Source organism: Eurosta solidaginis, chromosome 5 (assembly GCF_040869045.1).
Source record: "Eurosta solidaginis isolate ZX-2024a chromosome 5, ASM4086904v1, whole genome shotgun sequence".
NCBI lineage: Eukaryota > Metazoa > Arthropoda > Insecta > Diptera > Tephritidae > Eurosta > Eurosta solidaginis.
This window is the reverse complement of record NC_090323.1, coordinates 77,960,038-77,974,411: the sequence shown is the minus strand read 5'-3', so window position 1 is coordinate 77,974,411 and position 14,374 is coordinate 77,960,038. Positions and strand designations below refer to the sequence as shown.

At 37.4% G+C, this 14,374-nt stretch overlaps 1 protein-coding gene across 7 annotated transcripts in view; it reads left to right on the top strand.

The window, feature by feature from the left end:
* The window catches only part of Indy (I'm not dead yet), a 329,958-nt gene that overhangs the window by 212,353 nt on the left and 103,231 nt on the right, over positions 1-14,374 (top strand). For all 7 annotated transcript variants that reach the window (XM_067791205.1, XM_067791202.1, XM_067791206.1 and 4 more), the window contains 5 exons: positions 5,708-5,824; positions 7,300-7,448; positions 11,794-11,908; positions 11,980-12,053; positions 12,760-12,885. In XM_067791205.1, coding sequence (XP_067647306.1) covers positions 5,708-5,824; positions 7,300-7,448; positions 11,794-11,908; positions 11,980-12,053; positions 12,760-12,885 — 581 coding nt within the window. The remainder of the gene's footprint in view (positions 1-5,707; positions 5,825-7,299; positions 7,449-11,793; positions 11,909-11,979; positions 12,054-12,759; positions 12,886-14,374) is intronic.

The following is a 14,374-nucleotide window of genomic DNA, read 5'->3' as shown; positions in this document are numbered from 1 at the left end:
ATCCCTGTTCCATCGAAAATACTCTTTTATACTAAATATTACAACTCGGTAGAGCCAAAATCTACGTTCAAAGTTTCAGATCTGAGTTTTCGGGAAGTTCATATTGTCAAAATCTTCGTGTTGGTGTTGGAGCGAATGGTATGGAATGGAAACATAAAACTTAGCAGTTTTTGTATGTTGTAAGAAAATGTTGCCAATGTGTTGGTTTCATTTTGAGTTTGCCATCTCCTTTTGACAATCCCATCGACCATGCAATGAAGTAAATAAAGTCAGCTGATGAGATGAACCAACCATATAATTGAGCCATGTATATACATATGTATATATCAAAACACATATTGATGTATTTATTTTTTTTTTTTTGATTATTAGTTTCTTGGTTAAAGCTTAAGCTTATAAAACACCAGGTATCCCTCCATTGGTGTTAATCCATAACACCATGTTATATTCAAATTTTAATGTATTTAAATTGTTGTACAGTTGTTCGACCAACACACAGGTAATACACTAAGGCCAGAACCATGTGCATAGGTTTCTGCGTAATTAAGGTTATTATATATTTAGATTTAATGGTTTACTCCAAGTACGATGAATTATATATAGATTTAATGGTTTACTCCAAGTACGATAAATTTTAAGTTTTTCAACTATTTTTAATAATTTTTTGTCATTTCGATTCCCTCACTATCCGCCATTTTGTTCTCAACCGCATGAATAGCGTCCTTTTATAGCAAGCGGTTGAGTTGTGGGGAAACAAACTTGACGCGACGACGTTACAACACGAAGTGATAGATGTATTTAGAAAACTCGTATCTAAGGGGAGGTATCTTGCGATCAATCATTAAAAGACCTGGAATTGAACTAAAAACTTGAAACTGTACACAGAGTTTAGAGCACAGAGACAATAGCCATCATCCCGTCGCAAAGATCCTGAGCCAGATAAGTAATTTTGCACGTAAATGCAACAACAACGATTTGAGCCAGATAAATCCATAAGAAGGCGGGTTCAATTTGTGAACCAGATAATTTGTTAATTTCTTGTCTTTAGTCTGGCAGCGTTTAATAAACATACTTTTTCAAAAATAGATGTCGCTGCTTGGCCTTTAGCCGTTCGTTGTGTTAAAGGTTCATGCACATTATACGACGCGACATGTAACGACCAAATATTCTTTGCATGTATTCATATCGAGCCATGCACATCTAGGGACATTCGTACCACACGACACGACCAACTTCACCAATTAGGCAAAAATGCCGCGAATATTTTGGCGGCCACCGTGGTGTGATGGTAGGGTGCTCCGCCTATCACACCGTATGCCCTGAGTTCGCCCCCCGGGCAAAGCAACATCAAAATTTTAGAAATAAGGTTTTTCAATTAGAAGAAAATTTTTCTAAGCGGGGTCGCCCCTCGGCAGTGTTTGGCAAGCGCTCCGGGTGTATTTCTGCCATGAAAAGCTCTCAGTGAAAACTCATCTGCCTTGCAGATGCCGTTCGGAGTCGGCATAAAACATTTAGGTCCCGTTCGGCCAATTTGTAGGGAAAATTAAGAGGAGCACGACGCAAATTGGAAGCGAAGCTCGGCCTTAGATCTCTTCGGAGGGTATCGCGCCTTACATTTATTTTTTATTTACTTTTTCAGAACGTGTCGCTACATATTGCGTCGTATAATGTGCATGAACCTTGAATGAAACACAGCGGTGACATCTGCCTATCACAATATCACGACCTATGCTTCTCAAGTCTATCAATGATCCAGAGCATTGCCGTGAGAATTGAGCGTGGTACGGAGCTAGAAAACTCATTGAATGATGGCTATTGACAAAAAGGGAAAAATAAGAAGAACTTTAAACACTTCCTTTATATTGTAACGAATTTCAGGGAACTCCGCTTATTTGCAAACTTCTGCTTACGTTCGTATCGCTAAACTGTTGAATAAAACACTCCAATATTCTGTATTACAAAATGGTCTTTATTACACTGCTTTGAAGGTACTGCACAATTAAACTTCACTTCGCAACTGATAGCGTGTTCAAAACAAACTGAATGCTCAAGCCTCAGCTTGTGTTGCTTTTATACTCTTCGGTTTCCTCGTGCGCATACTTCTAGGCATTTCTTCTTCGAGAATTTACTACTTAGTTACCAGCTATAAATTACAGATGCACGTTTATAGCTTCTCGCATAGCAATATGCGCGTGTATATGTGAGTAATACTTCCACCAATGATTGCATACTTTTGTGAGTATCTCAGATATATGCATGTGTTTGTGCGTATCTCTCCGCTGCTTCTCCGCTGCTTGTATGTGCATATATGTAGACATATTGATTGATTTGTTTATGTACAGTGACTGCTTAGTATCGGCTTAGAGATGATAGTATCCCTTAGTGTTGCTAATATTCGTCACACTGCCCTCCACCTAAGTCTGATCGTCCCGATCAGACAAATCTCTCGATCTAACCGCTGCTAGCATCTCCAAATGAACCACCCTTCTATTTCGTGTTTTTTTAATGGTTTGTATGCGGTAGATGGTATCACTGATCATCTTCACAACTTTGTACGGGCCTTCCCAACTGCACCAAAATTTGGATGGAACACCTTTCCGCCGGTGAGGGTTGTATAGCAGTACCAAATCTCCATCCCGGAAACCTTCCGAATTATTGTTCTTGTCGTACCTGTGTTTCATCCTAGTACTCATTATCCTGATTCGTTCCCTCACACTCCAATGAACTACTTCGTAGAGCTTGCGCTTGACGGATTGGCTTTGCATAATCAGTATCGTTCCAACGTTTCACAACAGTAGTGTGTCCTGGCTTGAAACCACCCTTGCATTCTTTCTGCGAAATTTTTTCCTTCGTTTTAGTGCGTCCATTTGGGTTTGTCAATGCCAGTGTTTCTCTCGCAGGTATCTTTGATTTTGCTTTGTTTGGCCCATTCGTTCCATCAACCTTTACCTTTAACTTTCGTGGTCTTTGTCGAGTCTTCTCCACCAGTACTCGGTTACTGCTGAACCCTTTCTCAAAAAAGAAGTTGAGTAGTACATCCCGGTTCTCATAACACATAATCCATCTCTGCATATCGATCCTGATGTCATGGTCAACTAAGAAGTCCACTCCCAATATGACTTCATCAACGATCTCTGCCACAACGAATTTGTGTAGAACCTTGGCCCTACCAATTAAGAATTACATATCACTTCTCCCTGGACTTGGTTATACTCGCCAGTGACTGTACGCAACCTTGCTCCAGGTAATGGCTTTACTTTCTTGTTGACCAAATCAGATCGGATCAAGGAATGAGATGCGCCCGTATCTACAGTCAGTACACGTTATTTGCCATCCACATTTCCTCCGACAGTAAGATTGCTCGACCTTCTTCCAATCTGCGAGATAGAGATTATGGGGCATTCAATTGAGGGAGCCAGCTGTCGCTCCTTGCGGCTGACTATTAGGACCGGTGCTGCAATGACGTGCAATGTGGCCTGGGTTGCCGCACTTGAAACATTTCATAACTCCAGAGTTTTTCTGTTGTATCCCTTCAATGCTTCCAAAATTGTGTCCACACAATCTGGCCTTTCTACGTCCACACGATGGGCTTTGTATGCTGGCTTACTCAAAAGTGAGGCAGTTTCCTGAGTCAGCGCATGGGATACCGTTTTAGCAAATGTTGGCTTTGGGTTCGCATATGTAGCTCGTTTCGTTTCGACATCCCGTATTCCATTTATAAAGCTCTGAATTTTAACCCTTTCGGTGTATTCGACGGGTGCGTCTGCATTTGCGAGATGAACCAATCTTTCAACGTCCGAGGCAAACTCCTGCAAAGTCTCATTAGCTTTTTGGTAGCAGTTTTGCAACTCTATTTGGTATATCTGCTTTCTGTACTCGCTTCCGTATCGCCTCTCTAGAGCGCTCATCAATGTTCCTATGTTCCGCTCTCCCTCGGGAATAGTCTGTAGAATTTCAGTAGCAGATCCTTTCAATGCCACGAATAGTGCAGCAACTTTATCTTCAACGCTCCAGTTGTTCAATGCTGCAGTCTTCTCGAACTGAATCTTAAACACCTGGAAAGGAACAGAGCCGTCAAAAGATGGAGTTTAACCTTCGTATTGCTTGCTGAAACAACTGGGCGATTTAGTTGCAGCTCCTCTATACCTTTTAAAGCATCTACCTCAGCCTCGATTTTGTTCTCAAACTGCATTATTTTTGTATCCTGTGCTTCCAGCTTTGATGTTACCCTTGCTTCCTGTGCTTCCAATTGCGAAGACATTTGTGCCCCCTGCAATGATAAGCGCTCCCCTTGTGCTTCCAACTTAGATGTTACGCGTGTCTCCTGTGATTCCATCTTGGGTGTTATTTGCGACGACATTTCAGAAATGCGTGCCTCCTGTGCTTCCATCTTGGATGTTAAACGTGTCTCTTGCGATTCCAGTTGGGATGCCATATATGTCGTCTGTTCTGCCAGTTGAAATGACACTGTCGATGTTTGAGCAGATATTGCAGCCAAAATCGTGTTCAAGTCTGTGCTGGTAACTGCCTTCGATGCTTCGTATTTCTCTTCAATTTTTGTTGTTGTATCGTCCCCATCAGGATGAAAGACATCATCGTCCACATTAATTCCTTCCGTCTCCATAGCGTCTCGCAGCCGTGCTTGAAGTTCGATCTTATTGCCGGTAGTATTCAATCCACGGTTCTCCAACTCTTTATCAGTTGCCGGATCCTTAATTCACTTAACTTTGCCATGTCGTTGTTGTCCTGTGGAATTTATTCAACAATTCCTCTTCTGACACCAATTGTAACGAATTTATGGAAATTCCGCTTATGTGCAAACTTCTGCTTACGGTTGTATCGCTAAACTGTTGAATTAAACACTCCAATATTCTGTACTACAAATTGGTCTTCATTAGACTGCTTTGAAAGTACTTCACAATTAAACTTCACTTCGCAACTGATAGCGTGTTCAAAACAAACTGATTGCTCATGCCTCAGGTTGTGCTGCTTTTATACTTTTAGGTTTCATCGTTCGCATACTTCTAGGCGTTTCTTCTTCTAGAATTTACTACTTAGTTACCAGCTATAAACTTGCCAGCTATAAAGTACAGATGCACGTTTATAGCTTCTCGCATAGCAATATGCGCGTGGATATGTGAGTAATACTTCCACCAATGATTACATACTTTTGTGAGTATCTCAAATATCTGCATGTGTTTGTGCGTATCTCTCCGCTGCTTCTCCGCTGCTTGTATGTGCATATGTGTAGACATAATGATTGATTTGTTTATGTACATACCAGTTACTGCTTAGTATCGGCTTAGAGATAATAGTATCCCTTATTGTTGCTAATATTCGTCACAATATAAATGCATCAAAACGCAGCGGAAATTGTGTGTTGAAGCACATACATATATAATATTGATTATTTGTGGTTTTAGAATATTAACAATAGATATTAGCTTATAAGAAACAAAACTAATAATAATATTAAGGGGAAGAAGAGGCTCAGCACAGTTCCCCTCCATTTTAACTCGATGTTTTGCCCCCTTCTAATATTTTTACTGGTTATTTTTTATTTGCCTATTCAATCGTCAGTGAAGTTCCAACATTCCGAAACATCGAGAGTTCAAATTTATTTGTATATTTTTGCAATGACTTCGTCTTTCCTTAATATATATCCGATTATGCATGCTTACAGGCCAAACTATTTTTACTATTTTAGGCATATCGTTGCATGTATTTACTCCTAGTAATGGCCGTATTTTGGGTTACTGAAGCTCTACCACTGTACGTCACTTCCATGATCCCGATTGTGGCATTTCCAGTAATGGGAATTATGGTAAGTTTATACGTTGCTTTTAAGCTATTATAGATAACTGGACACATACATGCATATGCCATAAGGTGGAATGATAACATTTATGTCTAAATAGTTGGCTTCATAAGAATTATTAAGGGATCGGAATGCCTTGTGCTAAAACATTTTGCATAAACTGAAAACTTAAAAATATGCAAAAAACAATTTCATCAAATTGTTTTAAATTTGTTTTTATTTTATTATTACAACTATAAACATTGCACATATTGCACCTGTTATGATACAGTAATTTTACCTTTAAATATAAAAAAAGAACTATTTTTCCATGAAACTTACAGGAAATTCAATTATGTATTTTATTGTTCGAAGTGCAATATTTTGAAATAAAACAACGAAAACAAATGTGGAGCTCTACACCAAAACACAACACAAAAAAAGACTATTTAATGGAAATCCCATCCACTTGCTAATTTCTACCGAAATTTCGAAACGCCGATCTAAAAAATACAACCAAACCTTCATTACGTTGATTTGAAACCATCCGCTAATACTATTGCTCATTAGTAAGATCATGGATTCGAATCAAGGTCGAGGTCTTAACAATGATTTTTTGTCATTATTATTGTTGTGATTTATTTTTTTGAAATCATTTTTAAATTAGAATAGAAGAAAGAAAATTTTAAGACAACTGCCAATATTTTTTGTATGCATCCATTTCGGAAGCTGCTAAACTCCTTCTTCGGCAACGTTTTGGTCCCGCTGTTCTAACCATTATCACAGCGGTGATTCGTTTGTCTAAATAACTCCTATTTCTGTTATATTTCCTGCTATTTGATAATCACAGTATCGGGACATCTGTTGAAGAAACACTGTACACATTGGGCTTATTTTTATCGTAATGATGCCGTAGTGTCATGGATATATTAACAAATTTTCTTGTTGTTTTATCGGCATATTGATTTGTAAGATCAGGGGTTCGAATCGGTCTCGACGCCTTAACAATAATTACGCATATTTGCCAGAATCGATTTCAAATAACATGGAGAACCACACAGGTGACGGCCAGAAATCGAACGATTGCTTTTTTTATCAGATTTGACACTTCAACTTCTGGCGCAGAACGATTTTGACACCAGACCATCGAATTACAAAAACCAAATATGTACATTGAAGGTCGAGCCATAAAGGAGTTTTTCATATGTGTGTCGCAATGTTACGCCATAGTAAATAAGCAGACATTCACTCCACCTTAGTATGCACTCCTTATTTATTTTATATTTTGAATTATTGCCGGTATCCACACCTGGCTCGTAAATTCGTTAGTCGGTTTTCTTGTATGTATTTTGTTTTAAAAAATTTGAATTCGATAATTTTATATAAAAAAGGTAAACATAAAACAAAGAACACATAGAAAAATACCGACTAAGTACTAAATAAATCAATAACGTATCACATGTGAATATCGCTTTATTTAAGCATTTTAATGTTTTTTTCAGAGTTCGGATCAAACGTGTCGTTTGTATTTTAAAGATACACTCGTAATGTTCATGGGCGGGATTATGGTGGCACTCGCTGTGGAATATTCTAATTTACATAAACGATTAGCATTGCGAGTTATTCAGATGGTCGGTTGCAGTCCCAGAAGGTATAACACGATTTTTAAAATTTAAAGAGAGAAAATATATAAAAGTATACGACGTTAGATCTGTTAGTCTTTATTATAAACCAACAGGAGCCTTACTGCCAAAAAATGCTGAATGATCTACTATAAATGGGGAAATCTGGGAATCATTTTTTGCTGTAGGAGCGGTGTCGCCCATTGAGGTTGCTTTTGGAATTTTTTTCTATTTACTTTTTCATTTTTTGTTCTGGGAACCTCGGCTTGATCGCAACTGAACAGCGACGCATAACAAAAAAGTTTCGAAATGGTTCAGTGACCTGGAAAAATAGAATTTTGAGCATAACTTCAATATATTTTAACGTAGATCGGGCGTTAATGAAAAAAATTCTGAGACAGCTCGTTCTTTAAACGAATTCTGAAATAGAGCGTTTTTGGGATAAATAGTTTTTGAAAAATATTTTAAAATAGGGCAGCGGAAATAGTGCGATTTTCCACTCAGGCATCGAGACTTATCCTAACAGAAAGGTCGTAACTTAAAAGTCTTGTAACCAAGGACGCATCTCAGACAACAAGGTCGTATCTCAGCAAAGACATTAACAAAGTCGTATCTAAGGAGACCGGTTAAAAAGGTTGTAACTGAAAAAATAAATTTTCGGTCAGAAAAGATGTGAATTAGACTTCATTTATTTCCTTTCCAGAGTTCGCGATGGACTTAGATTTGCAAACGGCTATAGTATAGCCAACCGTTTTAAGTCGTTTACAAATTATGAAAAGGGATTAAGTCGAATTAAATGTATATCATTTTTGTCAAACATTTATTTTTTCACTCACAACCTTTTTAGCCGATCTCCTGACATGATCTCAAATGCAACAAAGATACCTTCTTAAAATAAAACAAGTAAGGAAGGCTAAGTTCGGGTGTAACCGAACATTACATACTCAGTTGAGAGCTATGGAGACAAAGTAAGGGAAAATCACCATGTAGGAAAATGAACCTAGGTATGGTATTAAAGAGTATTTTAAGAGGGCCATGGTTCTATAGGTGGACGCCATTTAGGGATATCACCATAAATGTGGACCAGGGCTGACTCTATAATTTGTTTGTACGATATGGGTATCAAATGAAAGGTGTTAATGAGTATTTTAAAAGGGCGTGGGCCTTAGTTCTATAGGTGGACGCCTTTTCGAGATATCGCCATAAAGGTGGACCAGGGGTGACTCTAGAATTTGTTTGTACGACATGGGTATCAAATAAAATGTGTTAATGAGTATTTTAAAAGGGAGCGGGCCTTAGTTCTATGGGTGGACGCCTTTTCGAGATATCACCATAAAGGTGGACCAGGGGTGACTCTAGAATGCCTTTGTACAATATGGGTATCAAATGAAAGGTGTTAATGAGTATTTTAAAAGGGAGTGGGCCTTAGTTCTATAGGTGGACGCCTTTTCGAGATATCGCCATAAAGGTGGACCAGGGGTGACTCTAGAATTTGTTTGTACGATATGGGTATCAAATGAAAAGTGGTAATGAGTATTTTAAAAGGGCGTGGGCCTTAGTTCTATAGGTGGACGCCTTTTCGAGATATCGCCGTAAAGGTGGACCAGGGGTGACTCTAGAATTTGTTTGTACGACATGGGTATCAAATAAAAGGTGTTAATGAGTATTTTAAAATGTATCGGGCCTTAGTTCTATGGGTGGACGCCTTTTCGAGATATCACCATAAAGGTGGACCAGGGGTGACTCTAGAATGCCTTTGTACAATATGAGTATCAAATGAAAGGTGTTAATGAGTATTTTAAAAGGGAGTGGGCCTTAGTTCTATAGGTGGACGTCTTTTCGAGATATCGCCATAAAGGTGGACCAGGGGTGACTCTAGAATTTGTACGATATGGGTATCAAACGAAAGGTGATAATGAGTATTTTAAAAGGGAGTGCGCCTTAGTTCTATAGGTGGACGCCTTTTCGAGATATCGCCATAAAGATGGACCAGGGGTGACTCTATAATGTGTTTGTACGATATGGGTATCAAATTAAAGGTATTAATGAGGGTTTTAAAAGGGAGTGGTGGTAGTTGTATATGTGAAGGCGTTTTCGAGATATCGACCAAAATGTGGACCAGGGTGACCCAGACCATCATCTGTCGGGTACCGCTAATTTATTTATATATGCAATACCACGAACAGTATTCCTGCCAAGATTCCAAGGGCTTTTGATCTCGCCCTGCAGAACTTTTTCATTTTATTTTACTTAATATGGAAGGTGTCACACCCATTTTACAAAGTTTTTTTCTAAAGTTATATTTTGCGTCAATAAAACAATCGAATTACCATGTTTCATCCCTTTTTTCGTATTTGGTTTAGAATTATGGCATTTTTTAAATTTTTCGTAATTTTCGAAATCGAAAAAGTGGGCGTGGTCATAGTCGGATTTCGGCAATTTTTTACACCAATACAAAGTGAGTTCAGATAAGTACGTGAACTGAGTTTAGTAAAGATATATCGATTTTTGCTCAAGTTATCGTGTTAACGGCCGAGCGGAAGGACAGCCGGTCGACTGTGTATAAAAACTGGGTGTGGCTTCAACCGATTTCGACCTTTTTCACAGAAACCCTAGAATACTAAGCCCCTACCAAATTTCACAAGGATTGGTAAATTTTTGTTCGACTCATGGCATTAAAAGTATCCTAGACAAATTAAATGAAAAAGGGCGGAGCCACGCCCATTTTGAAAATTTCTTTTTTTTTGTATTTTGTTGCACCATATCATTACTGGAGTTGAATGTTGACATAATTTACTTATATACTGCAAAGATATTAACTTTTTCTTTTAAATTTGACTTAAAAAAAAATTTTTGTTTAAAGTGGGCGTGGTCTTTCTCCGATTTTGCAAATTTTTATTCGGCATACATATAGAAATAGCAGTAACGTTCCTGCCATATTTCATAATGATATCTTCCACGACTGCCAAATTACAGCTTGCAAAACTTCTAAATTACCTTCTTTTAAAAGTGGGCGGTGCCACGCCCATTGTCCAAAATTTTACAAATTTTCTATTCTGCGTTATAAGTTCAACTCACCTACCAAGTTTCATCGCTTTATCCGTCTTTGGTAATGAATTATCGCACTTTTTCGATTTTTCGAAATTTTCGATATCGAAAAAGTGGGCGTGGTTATGGCCCGATATCGTTCATTTTAAATAGCGATCTGAGATGAGTGCCCAGGAACCTACATACCAAATTTCATCAAAATACTTCAAAATTTACTCAAGTTATCGTGTTAACGGCCGGACGGACGGACGGACAGACATTGCGCAATCAAATTTTTTTTCGATACTGATGATTTTGGTATATGGAAGTCTATATCTATCTCGATTCCTTTATACCTGTACAATAAACCGTTATCCAATCAAAGTTAATATACTCTGTGAGCTCTGCTCAACTGAGTATAAATATAACCCTTCCTTTCTCAACTATATAAACACAGACCTCGTTTTCCAATGAACAGTGATCTAGATCGCGATAGAATTTTGGCATGCAAATGTAACAACAATGTGGTCCATATGGATCACTTTGCTTGAACTCGGGGTTGTGGAGCATTCTAAAACTGAACGTTACATCAGTGTTGTAGCGGGAAGGTGTGTAATTGTGTGAAGAGTAAATACATCGACCTTCCCCTGAAAAGTGTTGTGCGAATACTCACCACAGAGAAGTATTCCAGACAACTTAGGGCGTAATCGGGCATTATTTAATCACCAAAATATACCTCTTGAGTAATATTTGACATTTATCTTATGTATAAAGTTCACCTTTCACTTTTCAAAAGTTAAGGCAGAACAACATCTGTCGCGTCTGCTAGTTACACTGTAAAATAAAAATCGCACGATTCTTGTATTGCATTCTCAACTCTTCTTAAAACATGGTTCTCTCTTACGATTTTGAAATAATTAACTACTTGGTAATACGTTTTTATGGACTTTTTGTGTTTTTTTTTCGATCTGAATGCTATGTAAAACCATAGTGTTCTTTATGATCCTTAAAATGTAGAAAAATACGCCCTCCGAAATAAAATTTCTCTCAAGATAGAACGCGAGAGTGACCAATGTGTACGAGTATGTTTAAAATAACTTTTCATGTCATTACCTAAATATTAAATAGTTTACCGGACTCAGATTGAAACTGGAGATCATTATATTAACATAATTCTTATTTAAGGTACTACTGAAAAAATTAAATCATGCTAAATAAAAGTTTGATGACAATTTTATGTAACCAAATATGCGGCTCAGCAATCTTTTGTTATATGTACTAAGGGTTTTTTGATTTTGCCTAAGGAGAAGCAAAATTTCTTTATAAAATTAACTTATTTACTTTCAGATTACATTTCGGCCTGATTGCGGTAACGATGTTTATTTCTATGTGGATTTCAAATGCCGCCTGCACAGCAATGATGTGCCCAATTATTCAAGCTGTTCTTGAAGAACTTCAAGCGGTAATAATTTTTGAATACGTAGTTTCGTAGGCGAAAAGAATATAATAATAATATTATAATTTTTGTATCAGCAAGGACTGTGTAAAATGACGCAGGAACCCAAATATCAGATTGTTGGAAAAAAGAATAATACCGCCGAGGAAGAGTAAGTTATATTAGACTATATGGGGCACCATACGATAAAAAAAATTTGTTGTACCCTAAAAACATCCGAAAATAATATTTACCGTAGCACATATCCGATTTTAAAGACTGTGTCGATCTTCTATATTAATAATATCATAACTGAAAAAACAGAATTTATCAGGACAACTGTTTGAAAATTGCAGCTGCCATTAGCTGGGCATATTAAGATAGATTTAAAATTCTTCTCAAGCGCTCAGTTTATAACGGATAACAAATAAATTTGTATACGACTTGGGTTACAGTATTGACCTGGTTTTTGTTTTTAACTGTAAATTCGCGATTTGCGAGCTACGACACAATTGAAGTAAATGAGCGATATGTTGCTTCCGATGTCTTTTGATAAGTTTTCAACCAAAAAAGTTATAACACTTTCAATAACTCAACTAAAATATGATTAACAAATTTGTGGGCTTGGATGTTTGTTATTCAATCATTCAAAAACGAATGACAGGATTTGAAATCAACTTCGCACACATACATATCTTTTATATGCGCAATATGAAAATATTTTGAATTATTTCATTATTGCATAGAAATTCGTTGCAACGAAGTGATCCACACATGTGGCAGTATGTATATTTGTAGACAGAACTAGATATTTTTAGGAGCTAAAAGTTTTATCAAGTGTTATATTGCCTATAACCGTTATTTTTATTAACTTTCAGGCCACCATATCCATCAAAGATGACATTGTGTTACTTTCTGGGCATTGCCTATGCTTCATCAATGGGCGGTTGCGGTACTATAATAGGCACAGCTACTAATTTAACTTTCAAAGGCATATATGATGGGTAAAACTTATTCAAAATACACAGTAAAACAATTTTACATACATACGTACATATTTGTGTGAAAACAGAGACAACATTGAAGTTTTCTGAACAGGGGCTTCGCAGAGATAATTTTTGCTGAACAAAGTTATGTTCAAACATATTTGCGTAATTTTTTTTAATACTTAATGGTGGAGGAGATCAAAGAGTCTTTGAGGCTATATGCAATAATAGGGAGAATCACAAATAAAAAGATGATAAAAAATATTTAAGTACTTCCTTTATATCAATGGTCCAGAATAAACGGAAATTTGTATCTTTAAACAAAGACATAATCTTGTTGGACTTTGATATACAAATTTCAACTTATTTTTTCCCTCATGTTGCATTTTCATTGGGTTTTAAAGTATGTTTTTAGTTTCAAGAATCTAGCTCTCCGGGAAGTTACTCGAAAACGGATTTCAAGAGTCTCCAATTTTGTGTGGAAATTGGCGGAAGAGCATCAAACGAAACTAAGTAGTACAAAAAGGTAATAAAATGACATCTAAAGCACAGCTTTTTAGTGCTTAAAATAATACTTGGCGCGATTTACCTCTGAGAAGTTTTAAAGTATAAAATTTCCAAAATTCGATGTTGCTTTGCCCGAAACTTGGACCGAGGACCTTAGGTTTGGTGCTCGTCATTAACCTGTCTCTATTCAATGTCGTCATCCCTGAAAAATTAAAAATGGCGGTGGCGGTGCCGCCACTAAAGACTGGAACTTTAGCTAACATAGGGGACTTATATTTCCTGATTTATCTCCTATAGCCAGTAGCCAGGACACTTGAAGCCGTTATCCTTCCTTATTTCACCGCAAATATGCGGCTTGCCAATCATCAGCATGGCTTTCGAAGGTTCCAAAGTACCAACACCGCGCTAAGTGCCTTTAACACAATTACATTGCGGACTGAACCAAGAACCTCACCATAGAATAGTATCCTCAAAGGTAGACTGGAAATTATCGGTGTGGCCGGCAGGCATCGGTCCAGTTCAGGACCTTAGCATCAAAACCCAGAAGATTTAACCAAAGGGCCCGCCGAGTGCTGTCCTATCCCCAATTTTGTCTACTTTTTACAAGTCGAAAAAAATTTCTTCCCGATGCGTGCTGCAACCATAAACTTAGGACTGCAAGTATTTCTTGATCTGAAATTTCTTGAGCGATTTCTTAGGATTTGAATACCGTGCTTAACAAGAACTTTATGATATCTTGAAAATTGCAGGTGGGATTTTGGCATACCAAAGTGTCAGCATTAGATGTTAATAACAATAGCTGTGTTTTTACGGCTATATACATGTGCACTTAAAGCTTATATGTTGCGCATAAAACTAGTACTAAAAAGTGTGGGTACCCACTATTCTCCACTTTCGAATTTAGTATGCGTTATACACATGCGTGTCTCTACTATTTCTTCATACACTACTACTATTTGTAATTTCCGATGAGCGTTTTTTTCAGTCGCAAACGCACATC